The sequence below is a fragment of the Hyaena hyaena genome, unplaced genomic scaffold (genome assembly GCF_003009895.1).
Source record: "Hyaena hyaena isolate Hyena2069 unplaced genomic scaffold, ASM300989v1 scaffold_614, whole genome shotgun sequence".
Lineage (NCBI taxonomy): Eukaryota > Metazoa > Chordata > Mammalia > Carnivora > Hyaenidae > Hyaena > Hyaena hyaena.
The window spans coordinates 588,190-606,058 of NW_024081244.1; the positions used below are offsets into that span (position 1 = coordinate 588,190).

The 17,869-nt window shown below is 44.1% G+C and overlaps 1 protein-coding gene across 1 annotated transcript in view; it reads right to left on the reverse strand.

Annotated features, from left to right (window-relative positions):
* Positions 1–11,794: 11,794 nt before the first annotated feature.
* SLC17A1 (solute carrier family 17 member 1) overlaps positions 11,795–17,869 on the reverse strand; it is a 29,549-nt gene continuing 23,474 nt past the window's right edge. The window contains exons 10-12 of the mRNA XM_039257320.1: positions 17,328–17,418; positions 13,034–13,173; positions 11,795–12,149 (exon numbers count right to left, since the gene is read on the reverse strand). Of these exons, the coding sequence (XP_039113251.1) occupies positions 13,036–13,173; positions 17,328–17,418 (229 nt within the window). The 3' untranslated portion in view covers positions 11,795–12,149; positions 13,034–13,035. The remainder of the gene's footprint in view (positions 12,150–13,033; positions 13,174–17,327; positions 17,419–17,869) is intronic.

The following is a 17,869-nucleotide window of genomic DNA, read 5'->3' on the forward strand; positions in this document are numbered from 1 at the left end:
TTTCCTCCCCTCTCAACTTGCCCCCTCAAAGCCAATCACAAATTTAATTATATTCTTCCAGGCCAAGTCTTCGTGGATTTTTTTCCCTTGAGTTCAAGTTCCTTTCAATGATTAGATGCTTTTTTCACTTATCCAAAGCTTTGAGGATGACTTAATAAGTATATTCTATCTATGCAGATCAAATCCCATAAAATTTAGACCCTAAAATGAAGAGAGGCTGTTTCTTACTTCCAAAAATAAATAATTAAAACACAACGAAAGTTAAACATTTTATTATCTTTGTATTCAATCAGGTTCACATTTCTTGCAAGTATATTCTTTCTCAGAAACCAGCAAGAGTAAGCAAACTGTTTTCCCGAGTTCTGTGAATCATTCCAGCACATTTTCAAACCGAGGACGGGGTCGTGAGAACCCACAACCTTGGAGCTTGGCCAAACAGGAACGTGGGTACCTCGGGCACCGGCTGCCTTAACCGGTGTCCGAGGTGGGTGCAGCCTTGTGGGCTGAGCCCTCCTTAACCGGTGGGGTCTACACTAATTCCAGGCAGTTAGTGTCAGAGTTGAGTCCCCCTGTAGGATGCCCGCTGGTGCCCACGGAGATTTAGAGAACTGCTAGGTGCGGAAAATCCACACCCTTGGCGTCACAAGTGTTCTGAGTGTAGACACTACTTTCCTTATTCATCTGGGTAAAAGCGACAGGGGCCACAAGACAGTGTCTCATCCAAACACAGCAGGAGGCTGGAACCATGGGAGTCAGAACGGGAGGAACTGTGTCCAAACCTCCGGAAGACGACCCGGGAACGACCTTCCGCAGCGAGCCCCAGACAACGGAAGCCGTAGTGCACGCCGTCCAGAGGCCTCGGCCACGAGGCCAGAGCAGGTCCGGCTGTCTGCCGCCAGGTGAGGGGGGACACAGCGCCACTCCGAGGCTTCACGCGAGCAAGCTGCCCGGGTGGAAAATACCAAGGAGGAAAGGACAGCAGAGGCCGAATCCACTGCGACCCGAGCAGTGCACGTGCCTGCGACCAACGGCAGGGGAAACGTCAACCACTTCAGATAACTTGCTTCCTGCGGACGCAAGCGCTGGAATCAGCCATTTCCGCAACGTGGGTGGTGCTCGGGCCTCCCCCGGCTGCACTTCCCACAGCTGCCTGCCTTCCGGCCGTCTTGAGTCAGCCCCACATCTGCTTGGTGGATCCACGGAGGCCCCTTGCATCTGGTGTCCGTCCTGCGCCCTCAGTGTGTTCATGCCCCACACCTGTGTCGATGCCCTTCCTCCGCTCCCCTGACTGCTGGGATCCTACCTCCCCTCAGCAAGTCTCTCTCAGTAATCACGTCACTAACGTCACACTTAGCACCTCCAAAGACGTGTGTTCAACAGCTATGCGGGCTTGACCCCCCTTCCAAATGTCCGGGGAGTGTGTGTGGTGTGTCCGCTTTCATTAACCCCCAGGTGGGCAATACTGGGGCCATGAGCGGGGGGCCAAAGCACCAGATGGATATTAGGGAACATAGACCATGGGGGCACGACAGAGACCAAAGTCAGAGCTGGCCTCAGGGATGACGGTGTCTCAATACAGGGGACGGCACAATGACTGTGGGAAACGGAAAATGAGCGCTAGCTGGCTGCAAGCATGGCTGACGCGGCTCTGCGGGGGAGGGAGCCCCTCCGCGCGCTTTCAACGGAGCTGAGACTTGAGGACAACAGGGAACAGACGCAGGGGGCAGCTGGGGAGCGCCCCCAGAGGACGAGGGCAGCGGCGAAGGATCCAGGATCCGGAGGCCAGGGAATGAGCGGCGTGCGGTGTGAGAGGCGGCGGCAGCCGCGGGTCTCGCGAGAACATGCTGTGGCGCCGGGAAGTGCGTGTCCTTTATCCGGAAATCCGCAGAAGCAGCTCCAGGCTCTGAGCCTCCCGCACCGAGCCGGACGCCGGTCTCGAACTCACAACCGTGAGATCATGACCTGAGCCCAAGTCGGACGCTTACCCGACCGAGCCCCCGGGCGCCCCTGGCTGACTGAGTAAGTTCTTCTCAAACTGGCTTCCTCGCCCCAGGGACACTTCTCCTGGGCCTCCGGTACGGCGCCCTCCTCCGGACGTACAGGGACGCGGGACGGCGTGGCGAACGACTCGGCCTGGCGCCAGGGCCCGCGCACGGGACGAGGCCCACCATCCTTCGCCGGACGTGGGTGCCGCATCCCGACTGTCTGCTCGGCTGGGGGTTCGAGCCCCGGCGTGGAGCTGCCGCCCTCCCGAGTAGGACCGTGTTTTCTCTACAGCAACAATGAAGGCGCTTTCTGTACTTGCACAAATTCCCATTTTTGTAACTAATCTGTTACTAAGAAAGTGAAGAGAAAGATTTCCTTCTGCGACCACGTCCTCCGGTCCGGCTTAGAAGCACCCGGGTGCTTTGAAAGCACGAGCTGGCGTCTCCTGTGCCAGCGGGCAGAGCGCTCCTGGCACGCTGCATGGACACCCCGCTCGGCCCCGGGACAGACCCCAGGAGGGCAAGCGGCCAGGGCGCTAGAGCGGGGGGCCAGCGGCGGGACCCTCCGGGGGAACAGCGAGGACGGCACCACGTGTCATCCACGCACAGGGACAATTCCCAGTAAAACAGCTGCTGTCGCTGACTCAGGCCTGGTTGTGGGGCCCCCACGGTGTTTCTACACGTGGGCCGTGTACACAGGCAACCTGGGCGGCCGTGCTGCACTTTGTCCAAGCGCGGGGAGATGCCGGGCGACTGCGAGCCGATTCGACCCCTCGCACCAAAATGTCACCGCTTTCAGCAAACACGGTCCGCTGGAAGGGAGAAGGTACCCGTAGTTCTCCTTTCTGGGATCTACAGTTGGCCAAATTCGGTGCCTAATTCTGTAGCAGGGTGTGTGACCGTGTCATATCCAAGACTGGCGGAGGTGGCAACATGTAACACACGTAAAATTCCGAAGCGAGGAAACGTGAGAACCTCACAGTGGTTGTTCAGGGTGTGACTGAACACCAGTCACGTGGCTCTAAGACAACGTAGGGTTATACACAAGTGAACGTCTCAGGAGAGTGGAAATGGAGAGAGGCTTTGAACAAATGTTTACATGTGTGTCTTCCTCCTGACCCCAAGGGTGAGACAGGGACGCCCACTCATGCCCCTTCTGTTCAGAATCACACTAGATTCTAGGCAGGGCAAGTGGGCAAAAAGAAGAAATAAAAGGCATCTAGACTGGAAAAGAAGTAAAACTATATTTACAGATGACAAAATCTTACATAGAGAAGTCATAAGGGATGCCCTAAAAAACTATTAGAACAAATATGTTTAGCAAGGTTTTTGGATACAAGCTCAATATACAAAGTCCTATTTCTTTTTTATTTTTTATTTTTTTATTTTTATTTATTTCTAGGAGAGAGAGAGAGACAGCGTGAGCAGGGGAGGGTCAGAGAGAGAGGGAGTCACAGACTCTGAAACAGGCTCCAGGCTCTGAGCTGGCAGTCAGCACAGAGCCCGACACGGGGCTCGAACCCACGAACCGTGAGATCATGACCTAAGCGAAAGTCGGACGCTTAACCGACTAAGCCACCCAGGCGCCCCTACAAAGTCCTATTTCTAACAACTTGCAATGAATAACCCAGAAATGAAACTGAAGAATACACTTTCATATAAAATAGTATAGGAGAGCCTGGGTGGCTCAGTCGGTTAAGCAGCCAACTTTGGCTCAGGTCATGATCTCACAGTTCATGGATTTGAGCCCCACTTTGGGTTCTATGCTGATAACTCAGAACCTGGAGGCTGCTTTGGATTCTGTTGTCTCTCTCTCTCTCTCTGCTTCTCCCGTGCTCATTCTCTCTCTCTCAATAATAAACAAAAAATATTTTTTTTAAAGAAGGAGCTTAAAGCCATGTAAAACACGGATGGACTGATAGATCAGGGCCGGCAGAGCAAGCCCCCTGCTGTCGAAGATGTGAAACCCTCAAACCACAGGATGGACAAGCTGCAAACCAAGCATTTAAGCTCCAGGCACTCACCTTGTCAAAAAAAACTTTTGTTTCCTAAATAGTTTACATTAAAGCCAAACACCAAAGTTAGACAATGGGGAAAAAAATTCTATGCAGGCTGAGAACGGCAGGGAAAGCATTAAGACCATGACCGTGAGAAGGAAACCTCTGGTGCCCCCTTTACTCAGTGCCGGAAAGGCACCCTTCCTCCACATGGAAGACTGGCTGGTGCTGCCCGCAGGGACGGGGTGAGGAGGGCTGAGGCCACACAAGGGGAGGGCCAGCACTACGTGCTAGAGGTTGATCAGGGTGCAGAGGGGGTCTGCGCTGGGTGACAGAGTGGAACAGGGTCCGGAGCTGAAGCAAGTGAGGAAGGCTGACCTCCCTACGCACCAGTGAGCAAACCCAGGGGGGTTTCACATGAGCCTCCCCCTCCTGCTATATGTCATTTTTCACCTCTAACTCCAAGTCCCCACCTGCGCTCTTCCTGGTCCCTAATTCTCCCTTTAGGATGCCCCTCACCTCTGCATGAATAAAAATTGAGTTCAGATCTCTCTAGACTAATTTCTCTGTTGTCAATAGCATATTACTGACTGAAATCTGTTCTCACCACTTTAAATAGTGTCTAGCTTTATCTCGGCTATTGGTGCAGGATGTCAGCACCCAAGAGAAATGAGGAGGGTTACCATGGCCCGGGTGGGGTGTCCTAGGGTGGGGTGTCCAAGCCTGGTTAGAAAAGGAGGCTAAACTATACAAGGGGGAAAAAATCAATAAGTGGGGCCGGGAAAACTGGACAACCATATGCAAAACAATGTAACTGGACCACTTCCTCCACACACAAAGTAAATTCAAAGTAGATTGCAGACTTCAACGTAAGACCTGAAACCACAAAACCTGTAGAGAAAAACATAGACAATGAACTCTCGGACATTGGTCTTACCAATTTTTTTTTAAATCTATCTCCTCAGGCAAGTGTAACAAAAGCAAATACACACACACACACACACACACACACACAAATGGGATGACATCAAACTGAAAAGCTTTTGCACAGTGAAGGAATCCACCAAGTTTTGTTGGAAAAGTCAACCCACTGAATAGAAGATATTCATAAATGATGTGTCAGATAAGAACTTAACACCCAAAATACGTAAAGAACTCCTGCAACTCAATTTAAAAAAACAACAACGGGGCACCTGGGTGGCTTAGTCCATTAAGCATCCGACTTTCGCTTAGGTCATGATCTCGCAGTTCGTGGGTTTGAGCCCCGCGTTGGGCTCTGTGCTGACAGCCAGTTCAGAGCCTGGAGCCTGTTTCAGAGTCTGTGACTCCCTCTCTCTCCCTGACCCTCCCCTGCTCACACTGTCTCTCTCTCTCTCTCCTAGAAATAAATAAAACATTTTAAAAAATAAAAATAAAAAAATAAAAAATAAACAACAACAACAACAACTAACAATCCAATTAAAAAATAGACAGAGGGAGGACCTGGGTGGCTCAGTTGGTTAAATGTCCAACTTCAGCTCAGGTCATGATCTCGAAGTTCATGGGTTTGAGCCCCACGTCAGGCTCTGTGTTGACGGCTCAAAGCCTGGTGCCTGCTTCGGATTCAGTGTCTCCATCTCTCTCTGCATTTCCCCCCCACTTTCTCTCTCTCTCTGTCTCTCTCAAAAATAAATAAACATTAAAAAAATTTTTTAAATAGGCAGAGGACCTTCATAGACATTTCTCCAAAGCAGACATCCCGATTGCCAACCGACACATGGAAAGACACCATCGTCACTCACCACCAGGGAAATGCAAGTCAAAACTATAATGAGGTATCACCTCACACCTGTCAGAGTGGCTATTATCAAAAAGCTAAGAAATAACACGTGTTGGCAAGAATGTGGATAGAAAAAAAACTCTCATGCACCATGGGCAGGAATATAAATTGTACAGCCACCATGGAAAACAGTGAAGAGATCCCTCAAAAAATTAAAAATAGAATTATCATGGAATTCAGCAATTCTACATCGAAGTGTTTATCTGAAGAAAACAAAAACACGAATTCAAAAAGACACACGCATCCTTATGTTCGTCACAGCATTACTGCCAATACACAGTGCATGGAAGCTACATAAACGTCCACCAACAGGTGAATGAATACAGGAGATGTGGCGTGTTCAGACAACAGGACGTTACGCAGCCTCAAAAATGGATGAAAGCCTGTCGTTTGCAAGAACATGGATGGAGCCAAATGCTAAATGAAATAAGTCAGACAGAGAAAGACAAATACCATATGATTTCACTTCTTTGTGAATCAAAAACACAAAACCAGCCAACCAACAAAACAAACCAGAAGCAGATTCATAGATACAGAGAACAAACAGGATGGTTGCCAGAGGGAAGGGGGGTGAAGAGCTGGACCAAACAAGGACAAGGAACTAAGAGATACAGCTCCCGATTATAAAATATCTAAGACGCAGGGGTGTAACATGTGGCACAGGGAACAGTAACATTGCAGCAGCGCTGTCGGGTGACACATGGTAGGTACACTTCCTGTGGTGACCACTCAGTAATGTGCATAAATACTGAATCACTATGGGCCTTTTTTGAATTACTGTTTTATACCTAAAACTGATTATAACACTGTATGTCAATTATTCTTCAAGGAAAAAATTAAATAAATAGGGGCGCCTGGGTGGCTCAGTCGATTAAGCATCTGACTTCAGCTCAGGTCATGATCTCACGGTTAGTGGGTTTGAGTCCCGTGTCGGGCTCTGTGCTGACAGCTCGGAGCCTGGAACCTGCTTCCAATTCTGTGTCTCCTTCTCTCTCTCCCTGCTCATATTCTGTCTCTCAAAATTAAAAAACAAATAAATAAAACATTTAAAATGTTTTTAATTAAATAAAAATAAACTAACAAATAACTTTTTAGAGTAAAACTAGAGTTTATGCATTTAAAAACCATAAAGAAGAAAGGACTACTAACAAGAGGGGAGAAAAAAGAGATAAAATATCAAAAGGGAGAAAGGAAAATCATTTGCAAATGATACGATTATCTGCCTGCAAACCAGAGAATCAGCTCACACACCATCCTAGCAAGGTCTTTTGGCCACAGTTAAGTTTCCCAGTTAAAAAATTAAATATGTTCAAACAATATCTTCCCTGTATCCCAGCCCAAACTTGTAAGAATGCATAGTCAGTAAAAATCACATTCAGGAAATATAAACTAAATTTGATAAAAAATGCATAGCAAATACAGAAAGCAAACTGCAGCACTGGGCTCAAGAAAAACTAAACCCTCATCTGGAATGGGGGCGGGGGGTCATATAATGTTCTCTTATGGGAGATCATGCCCTTACAGCAATCTTAATTTCTCCCAAATAGATTCGCTGTGACTTAAATACTGCACACTAAGTCTTTATTAAAATGGCCCAGTGATTATAAACTTTCCTGGAATTATAAACACTTGATACTATACATTATCATCCTCAAAAATAAAAAAGATAAAGGTTGTTTGATCAGCCTGATAGTTACATCTATTAAAAATTTGGACCAACCAATATATGAAGAACAGGTCCTTGTAACAATAGATATTAAACTATATATTAAGCCCAGAAACACATCTAAATATATAGTTTATTTTACCAAAAGTAGGTATTTTAAATCAGAAGAAACAAATGTGAAGTATTCAAAAAGAAAAAAAAGAATTTGGTAAAACACAGTAACTTGGAAAACAAGCCCACCCCCAACTTAACTGTGCAATCAACATCTGTAGATGGAGTAGCCAATAAAGAAACCGTGAGCTTTCAGGAAGGAAACGTCTATGCTTACGCGGTTTCTCTTCTTTCTCTCCCTCTCCCCTCCCTGTGAACTTAAGGATGGCAAGGTCACCCACCGCCCTACCTGGTTGACGCAGCCCCTTCATAAAGCTGGCGGGAGGGAGCTCGGGGTAACACGTGGACGCGGTGAATCACTGCACTGTACCCCCGAAGCTAACATAACCTGTATGTTACCTGTACTGGAAGTAGAGTAAAAAATCACAAAAATGAATAAAAAAAGTAAAATAAAAAGCTTTCTGGAGATTAAAGTCTGCCGCCAGCCTTGGGTTCCCAGTGATCGTGTCAGAAGGAGACAGGCCGGTGCAGTGATGCCCACAGGTGCAATGGGGACCTCTCCTGTGGCTCGTGTGGCTTCACCCTGTGACATTGTTCATTCTGAAGAATCATACCGTCCACGTCTCGTTACACACCTTACACACCCAAACACATTCACCTAAATCTATCAGTTCGGTAAAATCCACTTAAAGCAGCAAAACAGAACATACACAAAGTTTGAAGATTTTAGGATCACATAATTACGGCCTCTAGTTTACAGAGCATCAGCCAGGTTGGTGTTGCTGCCTAAAGCACCGCAAAGCCTTACTGGGAAGGCGGGCAGCCAGTGCTGGGGCCTTAAATGAAATCTGTGTGGTCTCACCAGACTGAGTCCCCCCCACCTCACCCGCAAACAAAGGCAACCACAGCCAACCTAGAAAAAGACAGAAATTGGGGAACTACTGACGTTTGCTGGTTGCTAAATTAGGTGGCACCGGAATGAACTCACAGCTCCTTGTGGGACTCCTGGGCTCTAGCCGGAGAGGAAACCGCCGCACGCCCGGGCTCTGGATCCTTCCAGCAGCATGAAGTGGGCGGAGCAAGTGCACCTGGGAACCAGAAGCACCTTAGCAATTCCGGGTCCCAGGCCTTGGGCGCATGAAGGCTCCGCCCTGGAGGAGAGACACATGACTATGACAGATCTTTCTGACATTTTCTCCCTGCTGCTTGGATCCAGATGGAAAACTGACTGGGACCAACTTTGCGACAGTGTGTCAGTCTGACAGAGCCCAGCAAATACTGCGGATTCTGTAAACTGGCTGAGGGCTGCCTAGTGGCCCACAGCCCGGAGGGTGCAGGGTGTTGAAGAAGCCTTCCTTCCTCCTGCCAGCGCAGCCTAACAGGGAGCAGGGCCAAGGAAGGCGCCTCTGGGACCCGGCCACCTGTACTGGGTCCCCTCGCTGGCTGTCACCTGGCCTTGGGTCTGCAAAGTGGATTCAAGGCCACCAAGGTAAACAGGGAGTTCCACTTATGCTGTGCTTGGGGCATGGCATCCTCAGAGAGATGCCGACCTAGCAGGAGAAAAGTTACTAGAAAAGTCCAAGGTGTGAGAGAGATTTTGGAGGGGAAAAGAAGGCAGCAAAAGATGCTTACATGCTAGTGAAAAATAGACACATTTTCCTAGAGGATATAATCAGAGCATGTAAGCACAATCAAATTTTGAAATATTCCCTGCACCTTCTGAATTATTAGGGGGCGAGGGGCCGGGGCCCACAAAGATAAAGAGGCCATGGTTTTAGGGGAATATAAAATACAGTGACAAGGGCCGCCCGGGTGGCTTAGTCGGTTAAGCGTCCGACTTTCGCTTAGGTCATGATCTCGCGGTTCGTGGGTTCGAGCCCCGCGTCGGGCTCTGTGCTGACTGCCAGCTCAGAGCCTGGAGCCTGTTTCAGAGTCTGTGTCTCCCCCTCTCTCTGATCCTCCCCTGCTCACGCTGTCTCTCTCTCTCTCTCCTAGAAATAAATAAATAAAACATTAAAAAAAATAAAATAAAATACAGTGACAAAAATGAAGTGTATTTGTAGTGGTAACAAAGGCTTTTGGGTTGAATGCATCCCTACGAAGGAGACAGCGTTCAGAGTGGGGGAAATATTTGTAAGAAACACGGATTAAGTGAAATGACTCAGAAAGGTAGAATTTAAAGGCAACGGAGCTGTATTCCAGAGAATCTGAAGCAAGTACACACAAGAGTGCGACAATTTTAGATAATTTTAGAAAACCAAAGTTAAGTTTCTAGTGGAGATATACTTACCAAATCTTTTTTGATATTGTAACATAACATCAGGGTGTTCAATAAAAACTGCTTGGAGGGCAGTTGACCTCAGCTCAAGTCATGATGTCACGATTTGTGTGTCAAGCCCCGTGTTGGGCTCTGCGGTGACAGCATGGAGCCTGCTTAGGATCCCCTCTCTCTCTGCCTCTTCTTATCTCTATCTATCTCAAAATAAATAAACATTAAAATTTTTTAACTGCTTGGACATAAATGGAAATTTAAAAAAATAATGGAAAACTTCATTATACCTTGTAGATTTTATTCAATAGGTCAACTATGTAGAAGCAAGTAAGATTTTTGGGTCTGAATAAAGTAACATGATTACTGCCCAGCTCCATATCTTGGAAATAGAGAATAAACCCTTGCTGATACCTGTAGAATCTTTCCTAGCACTGTTATGGGCTGATTCATAAGGACAACCTCAATAGTTTCGATACTAAGATATTGGTATGAGTTCCCATGTTTTTCAGCTTTTGGTTGTATTTCATTCACTTACACAAAACTTATTAACAAAGACATGTTTCATTCCAGATCCAGAGTTTTGCTATTTCTAATCAGCAACCTTGCATATAATTGCATCTTGATGAATTTCCACCATTACAGAAACTCTTACAACTGGCAATACTGAGGCCATTGAATTTTTGATTGATACTGACCAAATTTCCCTCCAACCATCATTTGGATCATTTCTTTCAATAAATTTGCCAACCAGTTGTTATCGCTTAATGTGAAAAAAATTTATTTCTATATTAATGGATTGGTCAGGAAAGTTACTACATGTGTTTATTGTTTCTATAGCTTCCAGTCAACCCACTTTGATTTTCTAAGGAAGCAGTCATGTCATTCACCCATAACGTGAATTTTACTCTTTCTTTGATTACTTTATTTCGTTCTCTCTCAACCCCTTCCTCTTAAGTGAAAACCTCACTGCTTTTTGCACAGATGAAATGCCATCCCATGTACTGACCCACCACATGGGTGCCCATAAATCTCACCTTCTCTGGGCTACTGGGGGTTAGCTCTAAGTTATATCCCAGGTGTCACCTGCACTGTGCTTGGGTTTCGTCCCCTCTGGATGACTCGAACACTTTCACTGTGCACGTGCCCTCCTCTCCCGTGGTGAAACCACGTGCCTGAATAATGCCCTCAGCTTATGTTCGACAGCACCTAGTTCTAAGACAGATAATCCACCTTCCCCCGCAGGGACTGTCATTCATCTGCTCTCTTACAGTGCTGTATGTTCTTGTCCACGGTTCCTCCACTCACATTCCCTCCTCCCCCTTCTTTCCCTCCCTCCCCCTCCCCTTCAACCCTTCCCTATAAAACACAGGTAGAGAAAAGTGCCTGAAACAAACCTATGATTCAGTGAACACTTTTTTAATCACCACCATGGACATAAAAGTAGAACGTTGCCAGAACCCTCGAAGTTTCTGTGTGGTATCTCCTAATTATGGCTCCCTTGGCTTACAAGTAATAACTATCCTGACATTTAGAGCAATGACTTCTCTGCCCATCTTTACAGATTTGTCACCGATGTCACCCACCCCTCCCCCCCAATAGTGTTGCCAGTTTTTAAAAGTTTAATGCTTTTAAAGTCACTTTTTTTTCTTTCATAGTTTATTGTCAACTGGGTTTCCATACAACACCCAGTGCTCATCCCCACAAGTGCCCTCCTCCATGCCCATCTCTCCCCTCCCCCCCACATCCATCAGTCCTCAGTTTGTTCTCAGCATTCAAGAGTCTCTCATGGTTTGCCTCCTTCCCTCTCCCCCACCATCTCCCCCCTTCTTCTCCCCCATGGTCCTCCGTTAAGTTCCTCCTAATCCTCCTGTATGTGCAAACATATGGTATCTGTCCTTCTCTGCCTGACATTTCGCTCAGCATAACACCATCAAGGTCCATCCATGTTGCTACACATGGCCAGATGTCATTCTTTCTCATTGCCATGTAGTATTAAAGTCGCTTTTAATCTAGAGGCTTCCCCTTCTGTCCCTTGTTTTTCTTTATAATTTATCTGTTAAAAAATCTAATAAGGCTTTTGACTTGTAAAATTCCCACCATTTAGATTTGCTGACGATGTCCTTAGGATTTTGTTGAACGCATTCCCTATTCCCTAGTCTCTGTCTTCCTTGCAAAACAGCACTATTATCTACAGATTTGATTGTACTCCGTTGATGTTCTTAGCAAGACCCTGGCAGTGGTGCATTCTGGCCTCAGGGTGTGCACAGTGTGTCTGGATGTCTCTTTGTGACATTCACCGCTGTTGGGGGAAACAACAAAAACAAAAACAGATCCCTTAATTCACTGGAGTTTTCACAGTGAGGATATCCTACCTGTATCAATTCTTATTTATGCATTAGGGGAAATACTTCTATAAAGACACATGTCTACTCTTTATTTACCATTGAGAGAGTTTAGAGAAGAAAGGCACAGTATCAGATTCTCTTTTGAACTTGAATCTTCAAGTTCAAGTCTCCATCATTCCTTCTAATCAGGGTCACCTTAAAGGTACCTCTCAACAGACCCATACCTTGTGTAATTTGACTGCTTCATAGAGTTTCAGGGAAGCGCTGCTGATGCCACATCCTCTATCTGCTCTTCCTGCCCCACGGAGGGCCTTGCCCAGTGCCCCTTGCAAGCTCCCCTTCTCTTCCTCACCCTTAATGTTAGAGAGGCCTGGCTCCCAAATTCATATGTCCCAGCCCCACGGGTTCCCCAGAATCTCAGAACAACTGGGCTGCGTGCCATCTCCATCCTGACACCAGAGGGGTTTTTTTTTTAATGTTTTTTATTTATTTCTGAGAGCGAGACAGTGTTAGCAGGGGGGAGGGGGGATCAGAGAGAGAGGGAGACACAGAATCCGAAGCAGGCTCAAGCCTCTTGAGGTAGCCAGCAGCACAGAGCCCGACGCTGGGCTCGAATCCACGAATTGTGTGATCATGACCTGAGCCGAAGTGGGACCTAACCAACTGAGCCACCCAGGTGCCCCCTGACACCAGAGTTTAGATTTTACATGGTCCCCTTCTCCCCCCAAACCCAAACTTGTCCCTCGCCAGCACCACAGTCTGCTCAGGGGGACCCTCAACCCTGCCCACTCCTGCACCCCCACTTGCAAAATTGGACCTCAAGCCGATCACTTCTTACCTTCAGAGGCGTGTGTGTTCCTGTCGGTCTTTAGCCCAGTCCTGAATTTCCGCTTTCCCAAATATGAGACAGAAAAGTAGGCTTATCACATTAATGCCTGCCATCAGGAAGAAAATTTTAAACCAGGCAGATTCTGGATCCTGAGGATTATAGTGCAAAGTAATTATAAATTCGTGGGCTTGAGGTGCAGCACAGGTCACTTAACAGACATGGAAAAGCACACTCATAAGGAGCAAAAAAAATTTATAATTTCACTCTACAAAGATAATTACTATGTATCTTTCTTTTTGATTTATGTCTATGTGCATATAATTTTTCATATATAAAAATGGCATTATGATGGACATAGTGCCCAAGCTAAGGCTGCATGTTTTTTATTTAGAAATATAGCCATGTTTCACCCTCCTACACTGTTGGTGGGAATGTAAACTGGTGCAGCCCCTCTGGAAAACAGTGTGGAGGTTCCTCAGGAAACTAACAATAGAACTCCCCTAGGACCCAGCAATAGCACTGCTAGGAATTTACCCAAGGGATACAGAAATGCTGAGGCATAGGAGCACATGGACCCCAATGTTCATAGCAGCACTCTCCACAATAGCCAAAACATGGAAAGAGCCTAAGTGTCCATCAACGGACGAATGGATCAAGAAGATGTGGTTTATCTATACCATGGAATACTACATGGCAATGAGAAACAATGAAATCTGGCCATGTGTAGCAACATGGATGGTCCTTGAGGGTGTTATGCTGAGCGAAATAAGTCAGGCAGAGAAGGACAAATATCATATGTTTGCACGTATAGGAGAATTAGGAGGAACTTGACGGAGGAACAAGGGGGAGAAGAAGGGGGGAAATGGTGGGGGAAAGGGAGAGAGGCAAACCATGAGAGACTCTTGAAAGCTGACAAAAACTGAGGACTGATGGATGTGGGGGGGAGGGGGGATGGGCATGGAGGAGGGCACTTTGGGGATGAGCACTGAGTGTTATGTGGAAACTAATTTGACAATAAACTATTTGTAAAAAAAAGAAATATAGCCATGTTTAAAATATATATCTAACACATTTGCATATCAAGAAATGTTTGAAATATAACCTTTACTGACAGATTAGTAATGCAGAGTATAGATTTATAAAATTTACAAAACATCCCTTCTTTCTTTATATTTAAGGTGTTTTTCACTTTTTGCTGATAAAAATTTGAGTACTTTGAATACAATTTATCAAGTACCTTTTCCTTATTTATAAAACATCTTATCTTTAAGCCTATAGTTCTATCAGTATCATTAAGAGATCTTGTAATATTCAGCCACTTTAACCTAGAAAATAGCTGACTTAATCATGGTGTCATAGGCATATATTTTAATCTGCTGGTGGATGCCATGCACAGGTAATTTATTTCATTTTTGTATCTATATTCAAAGATGACATTGAATTTTAATTACATTTGAGACCTGTTTTGCCATTTTGCCTTTTAACTTTTTTATCAGCCAAAATTAAATTTTATGTAGTTGAAGGTATAGTGCATTGTGATTGGGTTTAAAAATGTCTGGAGCCATGCTTTCGAAGGATGTCCAACCAGAAGTTTATATAATTATTAAGTCCTATTTTACATTAGTATCTCTATTGTTCCTTTCTTCATTTACATCTTTAATCATCTAGAATTTGGGGGTCAGGTATGAGAACAGAGTATAATTGTATTTTTCTACAAGTGGGTTTGCCACTATGTTTTTTTAAAAAAATAAATCCATGCCTCAGTTTAAAATGAAATATTATCATCCAAGAATGTACTTTTTTTTCCAATTTGACCAAATCATCATCAGTTTATTTAAAATATAATTAGGAGTAGACATTGAGAAAATAAAACAATATGTTTCCAGACTAGACATTAAATATATTTAATTATACTAGTTAAAACATGTCATACTTGACAGGTCATTGACAAAGTATAAAAAGGAGCAAGACATGGCCAGAAATTTAACGATAAATAATAAAGCTCGCAATGATTTGAAGTTAATAGAGTTCATTGTGATTTGGAATTGAAGTCCAGCATAGAAACTTGACATGCCTCTTTCTTCATGTATTTTCACCGACGTTGCTTACTAGGTGTGCAGTTTTCTTCATACAGGACTTTGCACGAATTTCAGTGTTTTTCCCCCCATAGGAATTTTGATACTGTGCTTTAGATTTTTCCACAATATACTGATTTGCATCTTTATTTTTCCCCAGGAGGACAATCTATTCTGTGTATACAATGTTACTTTTTCTTCTGCATTTACACTATATATACCTGTAACTTACTTTTCTTGACCAATTGGGTTTGCTAGCATTTCCCTGCAGGATAAGTCAGATAGCAAACATGTGTTTGTTTTTCCTGATTTCAAAGGGTCGACATGTAATGCTACTAATAGCTGTTATGAGTTAAATACATGAGCGTCTGATACTTGCTGATACATACATGATCAGATTCAGTAAACCCTTAAACCCATGACGTTTTTATGTCATTTTAGCCATTTATAGCTGGAGACCCCAAGAATTAGACTGAGAAATGTTTCTGGGTCACATAGCTTAGAAGTAGCTGCATAACATAGTTTTGCCAGAGAAATACATACTTGAAACACCTAAGTGGCTGACTCTCAATTGTTTCTACTGTTTTTACTTAAAGAAAACTTTTTTCCTAATAATAATACCATCTTTCTCTGGTTAATGTTTGCTTCATTCTCTTTTATGCATCCTTACAACTTCCAGTATTCCTGTCTCTTTATTCTAGGTAAGTATCTTATATATAAATGGCCTATGAACAGATTGAGTTTTTAAACTATTTTTTAATGTTCTTTTGTTTTATTTTATTTTATTTATTATTTTATCTTTGAGAGAGAGACAGAGTGTGAGTTTGGGAGGGGCAGAGGGAGAGGGAGACACAGAATCCAAAGCAGGCTCCAGGCTCTGAGCTGTCAGCACAGAGCCCAATGTGGGCTCAAATTCATGAACTGTGAGATCATGATCTGAGCTGAAGTCGGCTGCCTAACCAACTGAGCAACCCAGGCATCCCTAGTTTTTAATCCAGTCTTAAAATTTTTGTCCTTTAACCACAGAGTTTATTTGCATTTATTTCCTACAATCTCTGTGTTTTCTCTTTGCATTTATTACTAAATCTCTGTGTTTTCAATCTGTCCTGTGTTTTACCTCTATTCTTACTCATCCCCCTACACATCATTTCTTCTTTCAAATTGAGGGGGTTTGCTTTTATTTTTTCCCCATTGCATTTTTCTCCTCTACCCTGGTTTGAAACTTTCACATTCTGCCTATTTTGAATAGTTACCCTTGAAATTTTGACCCATATACCAAAAAAAAAGTAATATTAATTCCTATATTTTAAGAAAATAGAAGGACTAGGAAGAGGGGAAAACAGGGAATGTTGTTCAGTGAGGAAAATAATTTCAGTCATGCGAGATGACAAGTTCTAAAGATGTACAACAAAGTATACGTAGTTAAAAGGACTCTTAACTAATACTATAATGTACACTTAAAAATTAAGAGGATACATTTATGTGGTTTTCTTACCACAATAATTTTTTTTAAGTCAAAGAAGAATCCTATAGCCTCTGAATAAATATTCCTTCATTAAAAGAAAAATTGAGCTCTTTAGTTTCCTATTAAGTGTCTCTCAGATTATATAACTATTTTTTCTTATACTTTAGCTCTGTCTTGTTTTTACTTATAATTGTACATGTCATATTGTTAACAATATTTTATAAAGTCAGTATTTTTTAAAATGTTTATTCATTTTTGAGAGAGAGAGAGAGTATCAGCAGGGAGAGAGGGAGACACAGAATCTGAAGCAGGTTCCAGGCTCTGAGCTGTCAGCACAGAGCCCAACATGGGGCTTGAACATTTTTTTCCTAGATAACATTTCTGGTATTTATAAACGCTATTTAAGTATGTTGATTTTATTTTGAGCAAACTTACTGAACTCTGTTCTTACTTTTTTTCATTTTCTATTTTGTGTTGATTGTGTTGGGTTTCCTAAGTGGATGATTATAGAATCATTGAAAAACTGAAGCCTTGTTTTATTCTTTCTGATTCTTAAGTCTATATTTTTGTTTTCTTTTAAAACAGTGTCTAGAAATTCCAGGACAGTATTTTTTAAAAAGTTGGTAAATAGTGTAGGTATGAGCATCCTTTTCTCATCAGCTCCGGCCGATGTTACCTCTACAATTGTTTGTCTATACACTACCTTCTTTCTCTGTACAACTACTGTTAGAGAAGTAACCGCCCATGTCTGAATGCTCCTTACCTCATTCAGGATCATTCCACAAAGAATGGAGGAAATCAGTCCTCCTACCATTCCAATTACAGTCGTCACTGCCTTAAGAAATCCGTAGTAACTGTGCAAAGAACAACGACACAACACAGTTGCAAAGTCAGACAAACGCTACAGGGAAAGCCAGCCTAATGACATGACGTGTAAGAGAGCTAACCGTTGATTTCCTGGATTTTTCACTCCTCCTTCTCAAATTCCATTAAAATGTCAAAAAAGTATGTCGATATAAGTAACTTTCGGTTGCAGTACAAAGTCAGAAAACTTGGCTTTCATAGTAAAAAAAAACATTAAGAGATTGAGAAAATGAGACCATAGCCGAGTGAAAGCCAGCAGGATTAGGAAATCTATAAACATGGTTGAGAAATTCAGAAAGTGACGTTTATTGGTAATGGCAACTGGCTTAGGGTCAATACCGAATTGAAGGACTCTATGTTCACCTGGTCTGTTCCCACAGCCCCAGGTCCTGGCCCCAGCGATTGCTCCCAGACCTCAGACAAGGAAGGCAGAAGCTTCGT